Raw genomic sequence first — 15,220 nt, 5'->3', positions numbered from 1 at the left:
GGAAATCGAAAGAGCTCCCCCATGTCGTCCTTTATACCAAACGTGGAGTTGGTAACCGTTGTCACAACACGATCTGGCTGTTTGACAACGACTTCCAGATGCACGGTATATATATATATATATATATATATATATATATGCGGCGTAAAAAATATGCGAACAGAGACTCTTGCTACGTTAGCGCGGGTGCTCCCTTTCGAGTCTTTAGTCCGCGAACGCATAGTTCTGTGGTGGCACAGCGACGGGGTAGCTTTGTTCTCTAATCAAGAGGCGTCGCCGATGACGGACGCGCGTGTGCCTGCTTCCTGTCTGACAGCGGCAGAAACTGTGAAAACCGTTGAACTTCGAGAGTGGTTTTGCCAGCACAGAACAGTCTTTGTGTTTGCGTTTCCACCATGACACGACCGAGAATGACAAAAAACACAGTTTGTTCAATCGAACGAGCCCTCCGCTGCCCAGCGGTACACGCGGGTTCACCGTATGCGGAAGTTGCCCGAAAGATCCGAAGGAATTCGAGGCGAACGATTTCAAAATACGAACGACTGCTTGTGTCCAAAACGGGAGAGCTTGAGAACCTCTCCTTGCAACCCACAGACACAGACAGACAGACAGAGGCGAACGCACGGCTTTACGCAGTTGAGGAGAGCAGATGTTCACGTTTCTCCTCCTTTGTTATTTTCCGCGTGTTCACTACTTTCTGTGCATTATTTGTCGCTCGAATCTGCACCATCTGTGCGGTCGCCTTTTCTCTTCGGGGGCCTCTCAGGATCTGCAGGACCGGTGAACGACCAGAGCTTTTTCGACTTGCGTATCACGAAATGGCGATTCAGTTGTGTTTTCTGTCTTTGTTTTCGGGGCTGCTTCTCGCCCTCTACCTCTGTTGCGAATGCCTTCTTTGCGGCGGAAAAGAACTCGAGAGAGATACGGAAAAGGTGAATGGTTTCGCGTTTCTCTCATGCTTCCAGAGATTATCTCGTTTTCTCTCCGCACAAAAGACCCGTCTCTGCTCCTTCCTCCTTGTCTTCACTTCTCCACATCCTGTCTCCTATACGGTTTGTGCCTACTGAACTCGTCAGTTCAATTTGGAAAGTCTCGCGTTTATCGCTTGCGCCGTGAGCATGCAGCAGTGCCTGAACATGTTCCTACACCTGCCTCCAGTCTTGCCTAGGCGGTTCTCTCGCTTTCCCCGGAAGACCCTTTATTACTCCTTTGACTGCTTCTCCTCAGATTCTGTCTCTTCTTTCTGTTCTCCGTCTGCCTTAATGGCGACCTGCTCCCCTTCTTATTGTGATTCTCCTTCAAGTGCTTCGCAAGTCGCTGCCGTTCCGCGTTTTTCGACCTCCCCTTCTGGAGTGGCGTTCTCGACAGCTCAGGGATTCTCTTCCTTGGTCTCCTTGTCTTCTTTCTTTTCCTCCGTCTCCACTCCCTCCTTCTCATCCTTTGGCGGTGGTGGCGAGACCTTTACGACGTTCTTCTCTGTTGTCTCATCCGTAGCGGGCGGCTTCCCTTCTTTCTTGTCCTCCGTCTCCACTCCCTCCTTCTCATCCTTTGGCGGTGGTGGCGAGACCTTTACGACGTTCTTCTCTGTTGTCTCATCCGTAGCGGGCGGCTTCCCTTCTTTCTTTTCCTCCGTCTCCACTCCCTCCTTCTCATCCTTTGGCGGTGGTGGCGAGACCTTTACGACGTTCTTCTCTGTTGTCTCATCCGTAGCGGGCGGCTTCCCTTCTTTCTTGTCCTCCGTCTCCACTCCCTCCTTCTCATCCTTTGGCGGTGGTGGCGAGACCTTTACGACGATCTTCTCTGTTGTCTCATCCGTAGCGGGCGGCTTCCCTTCTTTCTTTTCCTCCGTCTCCACTCCCTCCTTCTCATCCTTTGGCGGTGGCGCCGAGACCTTTACGACGTTCTTCTCTGTTGTCTCACCCGTATCCGGCTGCTTCCCTTCTTTCTTGTCCTCCGTCTCCACTCCCTCCTTCTCATCCTTTGGCGGTGGCGCCGAGACCTTTACGACGTTCTTCTCTGTTGTCTCATCCGTAGCGGGCGGCTTCCCTTCTTTCTTGTCCTCCGTCTCCACTCCCTCCTTCTCATCCTTTGGCGGTGGCGCCGAGACCTTTACGACGTTCTTCTCTGTTGTCTCATCCGTAGCGGGCGGCTTCCCTTCTTTCTTGTCCTCCGTCTCCACTCCCTCCTTCTCATCCTTTGGCGGTGGTGGCGAGACCTTTACGACGATCTTCTCTGTTGTCTCATCCGTAGCGGGCGGCTTCCCTTCTTTCTTTTCCTCCGTCTCCACTCCCTCCTTCTCATCCTTTGGCGGTGGCGCCGAGACCTTTACGACGTTCTTCTCTGTTGTCTCACCCGTATCCGGCTGCTTCCCTTCTTTCTTGTCCTCCGTCTCCACTCCCTCCTTCTCATCCTTTGGCGGTGGCGCCGAGACCTTTACGACGTTCTTCTCTGTTGTCTCATCCGTAGCGGGCGGCTTCCCTTCTTTCTTGTCCTCCGTCTCCACTCCCTCTTTCTCATCCTTCGGCGGTGGCGGCGAGACCTTTACGACGTTCTTCTCTGTTGTCTCAGCTGAAGCCGGCGAAGTACCTTCAACGACCGTCGTGGGTGCCTCTCGTCGAGCGCCTTGACTGAAAAGGAACCCAAGAGAGCCGCGATACAATTTTAACAGAGAAAACCTCGAAGCGCGTGGAACGTGCGTCGTCAAAGGAGCTCAGGAGATCCAAAACACAATATGCGCATGCCAGGAAAACAGTAGGAACACAAGCGTTAAGCGAAACGCACAAGATGTGAAACGCAGACCCTGGGGAAAACAGAGAAACCGTCGAATGGAGGAAACGACTTCGACGCCACACGGCAGGCCAGTCGCCACGGTCCTTGAGACGCTGACGAACAGAAGTTCATCCGCGAAGCTCTCCCGTAGTGCGAGTTCTTCGTTTTCCTCATCGACATGCCTACTTGAGTGACGACGATGGCTGCGTCGGCAGCACTGGACCATCGGCAGCAGACTTTTTTTCTCCCCGTGGTTGTTGACGGATGCCCACAGACAACTCGCCCGTTGAGGCTCCTGGGTCAGCGGTGTTCAACAGCGACCAGAACGTTTTTTCTGTGTCCGGCTGAAAACGCACAGAAAACGCTTTTGCGTACATCGCTTCAGGGATGAGGCTTGGCAAAAAACACAGACGAATTTCAGTGTCGAAGGTAACACAGCGAGTGAAGCTTCAGTCATCACCTTATCGGTATTGCGTGCGTCACACCTTGAATGAGGCCTTTCGTTCACGGGAGCAACGTTCTCTGAATGTCTCAAAGTGTCTCTGTTTACCGGATCCAAGTTTTGCTGCCAATACAAGACGCAAAGTTTGGGCTGCTGAAAGAACAGACTCAATCGAGGATTTCCCCGAGGCGACGAGACACTCGGTCAACAAGTCTCGAAGTCGTGTGGAAGGCGGAGAGAAATCAGTTGTGGAACTTGGGATGACTGCGTTTCTGCCTCTACATCTGGTGCGTAACGACTGCACATTCTGAGCTTGCAGGTAACGGACGCTTAACCTCTATCTCGATTAGAGAAAAAGTCGCAGATCCTCGTCCTGTGGTCGAAAGGGCCCAGGTGTACGAAAAAAGGCTCGGAAACGCTCCCGTGAGAAGTCGACAGTCGCGTATTCTCCGTACCTTCGACGGACTGTAGAGCAGGAGGGGCGTCGTCCCCAAGAGTGTGTACTGGAAGTTCTCGAGTGCCGGCAATGACTGTAGAAGGTCATCGTCCAGATTCAACTGCATAACTGTGACACGGATGCCTGCCTGTTGCGAACGGAGGGGCAGTACCACCTGCAAAAACAGCGTTGGAGAAAGACAAACATGGCGAAGGGAGTCCGACGAAAAGAAATCACTCGTACAGCAGCAGCGAGAGAAAATGGCTGCTCACATGCTGGGACTGGTTTTGGCACGGAGCCTATGGTGTGACATCGCTTTGGACCAAGGTCTATCGAAGCCGTCTGCGCGAGACAAACGCAACCGTCTACACGCTGTGACGCTTCCTCATGCAGCCTGTCACATCTTTGCTGAAAACGCGCTCTGAAAACAATTGGGCAGTCCCCGCGCTCGGCGACAGAGACCCCGGAAGCGCACGCGCATCCGGAGGAGTCGAAGGACCTGTCAAGAGACAGCGACACCCGGGCAGGCGAGGCTCGCAGTCTGGCCCAGCTCTCTAACCTCTTACCTACAGCTGTACGGAACACAAGAAACCTTTCGGCAAAGAGGCCGACGCTCTGTTCCACCTCCCCATGGTGAACACAGCTAAAGAAGCTGCCGGCTCTGCAGCGCTTAAATGTGAGTTCAGTGTGCGAGTTTAGGAGACAGCGTGAAGTCTGGCAAACCGCGGCTTTCGGACGAAACGGTATTTAACACCGCGGAGTAGGCGAGAAAAGATGAAAATCCTTGAGAAACGACGAGGTCGCGAAAAAAAGTGCAATCTCTGGCTAAAAACTTGTTTTCGTGAGTCAACGGGGAACGCATTAAAGAAGGAAAAAAAAACTCATGACTATCGCGACACACCTCCTGATTGATGTCACAGCCGTAGACGTGCTCGGAGACCTCCTTAACGACGCAGCTCTTCGTACGTTGACGTCTCGCGCGAACTAGCTGTCGACAAAGCACAAGACAAGCAGAGTGCGAATGGAAGAAAGACCGCCGCTGGAAGTCTCTCCTTCGACCGGAGAGAAAGCAAAAAATGGCCATCGGTTTCCGTCGAGCGAAGATCGAGTCCGAATCACACAAAGACTAAACCTCTCTCGGTGGCAGCCACTTCATTCCTGAGTGGAACACGGACTCACGTCTTGAGCGTTTTCATTCTGGTAGTGGACGACGCAAAAGACTTTTTTCGGGACCTTGTCGTCAGTGAACGCGAGGACGTTTCTGAGCAGGCAGACGTCAAATACCTCAGGGGGCGCACATAAAACGAAGCGATGGTTACAAAGAACCTGTCACACCATCAACACTGATTCGTGCTTTGAACGTCTGACGGATAAACAGCAACAAATAACTCGACATCTCAAGTGCCTCTTGACCGCAGCACAAACACACACACACACACCTGCATCATCCGAGACGCACGGGAAGACATATTGAGAGAGACAGATAGATTCACACAGGCAGTTTCTGATTTAGACAGGTAAATAGAGATAGGGGCAGATGGATATTGAGACATACGGATCTACAGATATAGAGAGATACACAATCGTGGTTCCTGCATCTGTCTAGCCCTGTCTGATACCGTCGATATCGTGAAAGATCTTGCGCTCAGTGGAGTGACAAAGACGCAGATACACATATATATATGTATATTGTGCAGTGTCTCTTGCCTGCGTGGCGAGTAATAAATAAACGAAGCGTGGATGTGCAGGGAAGAAAGACGCGAAGTATGTGTGAGATATGTGGGTTACGCATCTTAGATGGAAAGTTCCTTGTCAAACGACTAGGCTGATATGCACACGGACACGAGAGGAATTTGGAAGAGTAAGGATTCTTCCCTCTAGAAGACGGCTTACTTGAGCTCTCCGAGAGAAACAACGAGCTCGAAGTTGGCGTCCTCTGTATGCAGTACAGCGCGACGACAGACAGCGAGACTCGCATGCAGTAAAGGATCACTGCACACGCTCAGATGAGGGCACTGTGGGGACAATGCCACACACGGGGACGCTTTGCTATCCTTCTGATGAGTCCAAGAACGTCACGACAGAACAGTGTCGGACTCCTACGGCCGGCCCGTTTCGTCCTCGAGTATAAGAGCAGTTGCTCTCACAAACAAGATTAGAAGTAGAGCGCCACGGTGACAGTTAGGCCACAGAATATCCGAACACTGTATTCTCATAAGCGTGCGGGGAGACTCATCAAAGGAACCGCTACAGAGCTTCAGGTGCATCTAGAACTTTAGTTCGGTTCGCAATGTATATATATATATATGTGGGCATCTCTCTCTGTAAAAGCATTTGTACATCTATAGATCTCTCTAGAGAAATCCCCCCATGCAGAGGTCTCAACGCGAAAGAGTTTGCCTGTCGCTCAGAGATGGATCGACACAAACTTGATTTTTCGACAGAGACAGAGAAGAAATCACAGAATCTCACGAAGGCCAGCACGCCACCCAGAGCAATCCCGTGTCAACGCAAGTCCCTCTCGGAAGCTGGAGACCCCCCAAAAAAAACGATGTTTTATCGCTTGGCCCCCAGCGTAGCAGCCTCAGTCGCATATGGTCTGTTTCACCACTTCGGACGAAGGAACTGTTCATCCACCACCCATTTCTTTCTCGCTTCTTCTCCTCCCTACCTTACCTGCTGGGGGTACTCCGCTTCTGAACGCAGTGACGATCTGGTCTGTTAACATCTGAACCATTTTCTTCGCGCCAAGAAGAAGCGTTGGAGGCGGTTCCTGCACCGCGGGCGTCTCTTGCGGTGCAGGTGAGTCGGCACGTACACTGTGTCGAGCTTCTTCGACGAAGGGAGGTTGAGCTGTCTCCTCCACGTCCTCCCCCTTCTTGTTGCCGTCTCTCCTGGAGTTCTCGAAGGGATCAGTGATGGCGCGAGCAGCCTTGAACGCGTCCCTAAGGGACTCAGTTGCTAGAGGCGAGTGCGAAGCGTCGCTGTCTACGGCAGTCTTGGCTCTGTGGGGCGCGGGCCGCGAGTTCAGGCCCCCAGAGGAGGCAGGGACGCTCTTCGTCAGGCTAGCAGCATGCGAGGTCGCTGAGTCCTGCTGACTCGCAGAATGACGCACAAGCCTCGACTCCGACGGACTGGCCGCTTCAGGTCCGTTGGAAACCTTCACTGACCCTGCTGGGTCTTCGCCGTCTTCGTTCGCGGGAGAGGAGACGCTGCTGCTCGGAGGCTCTGGGCTAGGGACGACTGCTTCGTCTCCTCGGTTCGCGAGAGAGGAGACGCTGCTGCTCGGAGGCTCTGGGAGAGGCACGACTGCTTCGGACTTGCCGACAGCTCCAAGTCCCGCGCTTATCTTGGCCGCGGGGGCGAGGCTGTCCGGCTCGACGGTGGGGGCCACAAAGGAGACACGCATCGACTGGAGCCTGCTAGCGGTCGTAGAGGAGACCGACTTCTTTAGGCTTGAAGTCGATTCTAGTTCCTTTCTCGGGGACTCGGACCCCGTCAGACTCGCGCTCGTCAACGGACGCGAAGAGAGCTTCCTGACGAAGTCGCCCGCAGACGGCTTGGCCGAGACAGAAAGCGAGACCGAAGAGGGCAAACGCGTTGACTGACGAGGCGAGGATGGGGAAGGAGAAGCCATGGAAGGAGGAGCCGCAACGGAGACAGTCACGGCGGACTCTTGCGCCTTCGGGAGTGACGAGACGAGAGAGACAGGGGTGGGGAGTTGTGCCCGGCTCGTCAGGAAAGACGTCTGCGATGTGGAGACGGAGTTCCCGAGTTGCTTTCGGCTTATAGAAGGGTCAAGAGACACTTTAGCCTTCGGAGCCGGCGGGGCGTCGGCAACAGACCTAGACACTGAGGCAGAGACAGTCCGTTGCGGGGAGCAGAGTCGGCTGCAAGACGACAGAGAAGACGAGAACGCCGGAGACAGAGGCGCGCATGCATCGCGCTCGCGTCGAAAGCTCGTGTCCATTAGCCGCAGAAACGACCGCGCGCGATTCAGTGGAGACTGTGGGTCCTTGTCTCCCGGCAGAAGAGACCTGGAGGGCGCCGCGGTCGGCACTGGGTCGGATGTGTCTGTGCGAAGGGAACCGGGAAGAAGAGCAGCAACCGGCGGAAGAGGCGGGGGTGAAGAGGACCCAGGCAAGGCTCTCCCTGGTCGCCCGAACTCCCAACCTGCGAGAAGAAAGGTGCCAGGGACAAAAGCTCCAACTTGCAGCTGCGCGACGGAAACACCTGTTAGACAGTGTCCTGCGAATTCTAAAAAAAACGCGTGTATCCTTCCCGTATGGCCGCGGCAGCAACTCACGGGGGTCGACGTGAACTTCAAGTGACTTTTTTTTTCCTTTGTAATACATTCCCCTTCTCTCCGTAGTAGAGACACTGGCATCCCTCCAGAGTGAAAGAGACCTTCGGAGAACGGGGAGGGCGAGGGGACACAGAGGGACGCCGAAAAAAAGCCGTGGATCGCGGGGAGAACCGTGGAAAATGTGTGCCAGGAGAATAGGAAGGCTGGAAGGCCCTACGGATGCGTTCTCTCGAAAATCTGTTTCAAAACAAGCTCGTGACCTTCTCGTGTGAGCAAAGTGGTGAAGCCCCCCCCCCCGAAGCCGGCAGCGCCTTCCTCGCTTTCGCACGCGGTCTACCCCAGAACCATCGAGTGCCGTCTCGAGTCTCTAGGTCTCGCGAAACTGTGCTCCAACATAGTTCGAAAGTCGCCTTTCAATCCCTTCCTCTAATTGCCGTTTTGACTTTTTTTCGAAGATATATAACGCACAGCACCCGTGTACACGTCGCCGACGGATGAATAAGCTCATGTTGACATGCATCCATATCAGATGGTAGTCGGTTGCAGGTGTCTCTCGCTGTCCCTCCGGAGCGTACCGCCTGGCTTGTGTTTCCAAGCCTCCGTCTGTCTCGCCCTCTCGGCGAGAAGGTGACCTTTGAGGAACTGGAGATCTTGGATGCTGAGATCTGCCTGAGTCTTCAACGCCTTCTTTCGTGTCGAAATGTCTTCGCTGTCAAGCTCTCCCGCGTCCTCAGACTCATCCGCTTCCTTCATCTGAAGGCTGTCCAAACTCTGCAGAGCTCGTCTGAGGGAGAGGTAGCCGCCAAGGCGAGCGCGCGAGACGCCTGAGGCGGAAGACGACTGGAGATACGCCTCAAGAACGTGCACCCGTTCCAGAGACTCTCTTAGGTCTGGAAATAGCAACAGCGACGTCAAAGAAGACAGGGGATTCATAGCAGAGAAAACAACCTCGAGAATGCGGGGCGCTTCATGTGCTGCGGGTCGAGAAGCGACACAGAACAGGTGGAACAGGGGGAGCAGAAGTGGAGGCGAGAAAACAAATGCCGAGGCGAAGCAAATACGCCAGAAACAACTCTGCGAGTGGCATGTCGATGCACGGCGCGGAATCGTCTAGGAGGAGACAGCGAACAACAGTCTGGTACCGATAAGCAGAAGAAGAAGAGGAGGAAACGCAACAGAGACGGCGCACACGATGGAAGTTGTGGCGATATAGGTAAACTTCGCAGTTGAGAGATCCAAAACTAAACTCGAGGAAAGAGAGACTTCTGAGCATTACCTTCATCCTCGCGGAGTGCGAGGCGCTGCTCAGCACTCAGTTCTTCTGCGGTGGCCACGACAGGCAGGCCCTGAACGCATGAGCCGCAACAAGGTCGACAGCAAAAATTGGGAACTCGCAAAGAACAACACTTGGAAAAGACCTTGGCGAGAAACAATTCGGGGCGAAACCCCCAAACAAGAAAGGACAAAACAAAGTAGGCATCTGACGCACGAAAAGGTTCGACGGGGCAATGGCCTCTCAAGTTGGGAGAAAGAACCGACGTTCACTCGAGGTGCCACAAAACAGAAAAAGTCGACAGCGCTCTCAGGCCAGACGCACCATAAAGTGGAGGGTCTTTTCGCAACCCACAGCGTCTGGGAGTCGCGCATGGACACCGGTGCATTGGTCATCTGCAAGCGTTTGCGAAGTTTCGGCATAAAGCGCTCCACCAGCTCTGCCTCTGCCTGCCGCGTCTCTCCTCTCCAGGCCCAGCTTCGGCGCCTTTCCTCTATTTTCGAGAACCTCGCTAAACGCTCCGCTCTGGCGTTTCTGAACCGGGGAAACGTCGAATCCCCCTGATGATGTGCAGATGCCCGACATGACTGGCGACGGCGACGGCAAGCTCCTGTCCCCGCTGTTGCGCGCTTCGCCTGTGACAACGTTCTCCGTCGTCTCCGTCCACGCTTTGGAGCTCCGCACAGGCTTGGGAGTGTCGCCCCGCATTCCGGCTCCGGGAGATTCCCCCTCAGGGCGTCGCTGTCCCTCGCTGTCTTCCCCATCGCCTGCAGGCGTTAGCGGCTCCTTGACACGAATGCTCCTGATCAGCGGAGGCGCGGCGAGCCGAAGGCATCCCTCGTTTTGCCCCTCCAGCTCCCCGTCGTCCTGCAGAGCTTGGAGACGCAGCAGGCGCGCTGTCTTTTCGACGCGCCCCTCCGGCGCCGCCTTCGCGCTCGACAAGCACGCGGAGACACTGAGAGGAGTCGTAGGCGCATGCGCCGACTTCGTCTGGATACACAGTGGGGGGCAAACCGTTAGAGGTGAGCCGTAACTCCTCGACAGTCGCTGCTTGCCAAAGACAGGGTAGGACCCGTCGGAGCACCCCACGGCCAACGGAGACTTCTCCGCCGCCTTGTCCAAGTCAAGAGCGTCCTGGAGAGACGTCTCGACCGTCGACAGCCAGCCTTGATACGCCTCGTCTGTCTGCAAGCGAACGAAAACGTGAACAGATGGGCACTGTGAAGCGAAATGGACGGGCAGACAGACCCAGCGGACACCTTCGCACAAAGACCGCAAAGCTGTAAATATGAAACTATACACATATACAATATATATAGATATATAGATATGTATGTATGTATATGTATATCTATGTATGCATACAATATCTGTCTAGGCGTAGATAGAGAGGTTGTGCGATCGGTAAAGACGAACAGGTGTGTTCCTGTTCACAGAGCAGAAATGTGTGCAGCGAAGGTGAGCAAGCGTTCGCTTGAGCGCTTTTCTGTGTCTCGGGGCACTGCGTTTGCCAAGAGGAAAGAAACTTGCGTACACATCTTCTGCAACGGTTCCGGGACAAAGCCCCGAGTCTACGAATAGGGAACGGATCAACCGGAATCTGTGTGTGGCTGAGCGTGTCTGCCTTCTTCCAGAAAGAGACACAAATCATGCCTAGGTACATACACACGGATGCATGGGTGTGTGTCAACAAGTAACAAGTCTCCCTCTTAGAGACGCCGGTTTCCCTCGATACCTGCCAAAAGGCTCTTCTCCAAGAAGTCCCCCCGTCAACGCTGAATGCTTTCGTCTCTCATGTTCCGCCTCACCCTTCGGTTTCGCGAGCTTCGTTCGCGTGCCTCGTGTCGATCTTCGAGGTCTTGAAGCAACGCGCCGATGTGGGCGCACACACGACCTAAGGCAGGGTCTGTTTCTCTGACGAACTTCAGCTCCTCCAAAACCAAGCGACCCAGGGCAACGGCTGCTTTCTCGGTTTCTTCCTCCCGCTCGTCAGCTTCGCCCCCTTCGCCCCACACGTTGGCGCCCCGCAACGCGCCTTCAAGGGGGTCGTTGACGCCTGCTGGCCTCGCGGCACTCCTTGCCTCCCGGCGTCTCAGGACGTTCTCAAGCTCGACGCAAACTGCCTTGGAGAGGTTCAGGAGCGACGCAGCTGCTGTCTCTGCCTCGGAGTCTTCCTTCTCTCGGAGAAACCGAACGAAGCAGCTTCCAGCCCCGGCAGAGTCTACGCCGCTGCCATCGGCCTCGCGCGACCTGCCCCAAGCCTCGTCTTCGTCGGCGCCATCCGACTCCCAGCAAATGTCAGGAGGCGAAGAAGTCCCTGAAGAATCCGTCGAGTCGTCAGTCTGCATGCTCTTCCCGCGAACGTCCTGGAAGCGGCTGGGCTCCCGAAACTTCAGACGACCTTCTTCCGAGAAATGTCTCGAACCAGACTGAACGAAACGACGCAAGCAAGCAAACTGGTCCCCCACGCTCACGAATCCATGTGTCTGTGCACGTATATATAATCCATATATATATATATATATATATACATACAGATATACATATATATGTGTATGTGAGACGACAAGAGCGGTACACAAGTGATTACATAGTCGGTGGATGTAGGGTGTATTTTTCATCAACAACTTTGCTTCTCGATCTTACGGCGTTCACTATGTCGACGTCGGTCTCCGAGTGGCTGCCTGGAATCTGTCTTCCTTGTCCCTTTCTTCCCTTAGGACCTGCAAGTCGCTGCATGGTCTTCATGCTTCTGAGAGTCGACAAAGACCGGACCTGGGTAGGCAGGCGCTTCGCCGGCTCTCTCGTCCCTGTCTCCGAATCCGTCTTCATTGTGGCGGCGCGTGACAAGAGACGCCGCGACAGGAAAGACCGCGAAGGCGGGAGTTCCGGATCGTTGAAATCCTGTCGCGCCTTCGTACCGCCCCTTTGGAGGCCGCTGCGAGTCTCCCGGAACTGCGGCGCCTGAGAAGCGAAACGCAGGAGCTCTCTCTCCTTCTCCCCTCCGGTCCGACCCCCCGCTCGAGTGGGCAGCCTCTGAGCCTGAGAGGGGAGCCTCTGAGCCTGAGAGGGGAGCCTCTGAGCCTGAGAGGGGAGCGCGCTGATTCCACGGAGGTTCTCTTCTTCGCCCCCAGCGCGCATCGGCTGGCGGCGAGGCAAAGGCGAACCCCCAACTGGCCGGGAGACCGACGGCAGCCTGTCAGGACCTCCTTCTTCTCCTTCCTTGTCAATGTCCACGAATCTCGACGTGAGGCGCCTCGCCAGCGGCGCTTCTTGCCTTCCCAGCGGGGAGGTGAGAAATCTAGGAATCCGTGGTCTCGCCCCTTCAGTGCCTCGGAAGCTTGCGCGGCTCGATGCGCGGTTTGCTGCCTCGGTGAACTCGAGCTCATCGGCGTCGCGGGCGTCCAATCTGCTCTGCGAAAAACGAGAGGAATCCCCAGGCATGGCTGTAGGCAACTCAGGAGGCTGCAAACATGCGAAAGAAGAAGGAAAAGGGGATCGTCCTGGACTCGCTGACTTCGCGAGGCGACTCCGAGGCTCCCGTGGACTCTGTGGGCGCCCGTAGAGAGGTTCGTCGAAACGCGTCCGACAGGCGAAGTTCCCGCAGGCCTGCGCGCTGTCGTAGTAAGCCACTGAAAAGGAAAAGAAGATAAAATGTCTCTCGAAGTCAAGTGGCCTGCTTTCGTTGGGCCGGTACGAGAAAACACCAAGCACACACCCTCACGACGCAAGCTCGGAAGAAGCCGCTGTGACGCTAGGTGGGGAAAACGGAGACAGGCCTAGGAAGAAGCAAGAATGGAGACAACTCGAACATGAGTTGAAAGCTGAGGAAGTGAGGAAAAGTAGAGGAGAAAAACTCGATAGGGGATAGGAGGGTGCGGCTGAGGAACCACAGGGAGATGGGAGTCCTTGGAGGGAGAAGGGGGACACCGAAAGGAGACGAAAGTTGAAGATCAACGAGAAATCCAAGGGCCAAAGACTTACACGAGCGCGGCGCCTGAGCCTTCAGCAGCGCCTCTGAACTTGAAGGAAAGTGTAAGAGGCGTCCTCCACTGGGAGCTGAGAAACGAACACCGTGTGGGGAAGAGCACACCGCAGATAACATAGTCACGTAAGTCTGCTTCTTCATATGTATATATAGAGTGATAGACAGACCGAGAAAGATTTGTACATCCAAGTATTCTAACAAGAAACTAAGGGCAGAGGTAGAGAATTGCGTGTAATCATATGCAAAGAGGGCTTCTGCTGTAGATTCATCTATACGTATGCATAGATGTGTACGTGTACATGCTACCGAGTACATGTCTGGACACAGGAATACGGCTAGACTCGTCCATGCGAGTGAGGATGCGCGAGCAAGATTAAAGATCTGCTTAGCGAAACGCTAAACAAGGGGAGGCTGCCAAGAAATGTGAGTCGTTGAAAAGGAGGCAACGCCCCTCGCAGACGCGACAAAAAAACAGGAGCTCCGACAAAACAGACAGCCAGTCGAGGACGATTCTAAAAGAAAACACGGCAAGACCTACGAGTGCATTTGAGGAGGGAACGGCCATTGCCGACTTTGACGGAAACGTGAGAGCGTCCTGTCACGCGCTCCCGACGATGATACAGTCCAGGGATTCTGAAAACGCACACAAAAAAGTTCGAAACAGCGCGCAATGCCTATTTTACAGTCATGAGGAATTGAAACTGTGCATCAACGCAAAGGTAGAAAGGAAACGATATGTCCTGCTAAAACGCATGTGTCAACCTCCACTACGGAGCGGAGCAGCACAGATATACAAAGTCTACTACAGCAATAGGTACTTGTCTAGAGAACGTTCTAGATCAGAAACAGCCAGATCGATGTGCATCTCTCTGTAGAGAGGGGTGCTTGTTCTCTTCTAAGCCAGATCAGTTGCAGCGTACAGGCGGATACATATGAAGTTCGCCCGCGCCACACTGGAGTTGCTTGGTTAGAATTCTCATCGTGGCGAGACTCCCACCGGGAACCAACGCCCAGAAACTCTGTAGCTCTGTCTCTCCTTACTCACTAAGAGCCCCGCTTCCAGGAATGAACATCTACACACGGGAATCGTCCCCATCATATGTATATATATATATATATATATATATATATATATGTATATATCGATATATCTATGAGTACGCGTTTTGGTCACTGCTTCGGTCGTTTTTTCTGTATGGCTTTACCCGGGGAGCAGCGGACGTGCTTCAGCAGGTCTGCCTGGAGCGTTGAGGGCGATGAGGCTGTAGGGCATGGATTGTGTAGCGCCCGTTGCCGCTTCTTCCTCTGGATTGTGGGTGATTCTCTGGAGGAGCACTCTTTTCTCCTCCTCAAAGGCGAGGCCTTCACCGTGAAAGGCTCGTGCGAGACGAAGCGGCGAGGCGGAAGGTCGGTTGAGAGCGATCGGACGCATGCGACTGCCGCAGGACTGGTGCCTTCGCTTCGCAGAGGGACCGGAGGGAACGGTGGGGCAGGCGGCTTGGTCTGCAGAGTCGACGACCGGCGGAAAGAAAACGAGATGCGCCATCGTGAACAACAGGGAAAATCAGGTGCAAGAGTGAGCGAAGAGAGGGAAGGAAAGGGACAGTGGGTGGCGCGTCCGGTGGAAATCGAGGAAGGACCGAATCAACGTGATGGAGTAGACCACGAGCTACGGGAGAGTGGAGCCCGGCGGAACTCTCAGACTGAGGCCACAGCCCGCGAAAGAGGAGGGATCAGATTTGATGCAAAGGAGCAAAGAAAGAAAGGAGAGACACGGGGAAAACGCTGGACGGCAAGGCAGAGAGACACAGAGAGAGTAGGGACCAGTCTAGTCTGGGATCGAGGCGTCGTCGCTTGTTGGGGGAAAAGAACCGGGGAAACTCGAACAGCGAAGCCGGAAGCTTTGGCGAGATTAACCGCGAACTTTTGCGCTGTGTCCGCCTTCTTTCGATGGCAAGGAAAGGGGAGAATTTCTTCGTCTCGTGAAGGACAGGGTCGCCGCCGAC

The 15,220-nt window shown here is 54.5% G+C and overlaps 1 protein-coding gene across 1 annotated transcript; it reads right to left on the bottom strand.

Moving 5' to 3' along the window:
- Positions 1-975: 975 nt before the first annotated feature.
- On the bottom strand, positions 976-14,760 carry TGME49_234270 (hypothetical protein; the record flags this gene model as incomplete). Its single annotated transcript, XM_018780393.1, has 15 exons — positions 976-2,627; positions 2,956-3,113; positions 3,667-3,822; positions 4,549-4,635; positions 4,827-4,908; positions 5,541-5,583; positions 6,324-7,820; positions 8,529-8,843; positions 9,230-9,299; positions 9,551-10,411; positions 11,035-11,655; positions 11,873-12,858; positions 13,211-13,285; positions 13,753-13,847; positions 14,420-14,760. The coding sequence occupies 15 exons, from the start codon at positions 14,758-14,760 to the stop codon at positions 1,370-1,372; spliced, it is 6,645 nt and encodes a 2,214-aa protein (XP_018635862.1). The 3' UTR covers positions 976-1,369.
- Between the last annotated feature and the right edge of the window lie 460 nt (positions 14,761-15,220).

This window comes from Toxoplasma gondii, chromosome X (genome assembly GCF_000006565.2).
Source record: "Toxoplasma gondii ME49 chromosome X, whole genome shotgun sequence".
NCBI lineage: Eukaryota > Apicomplexa > Conoidasida > Eucoccidiorida > Sarcocystidae > Toxoplasma > Toxoplasma gondii.
Note: the sequence above shows the minus strand (reverse complement) of the source record. Positions and strands in the feature narration are given on the sequence as shown.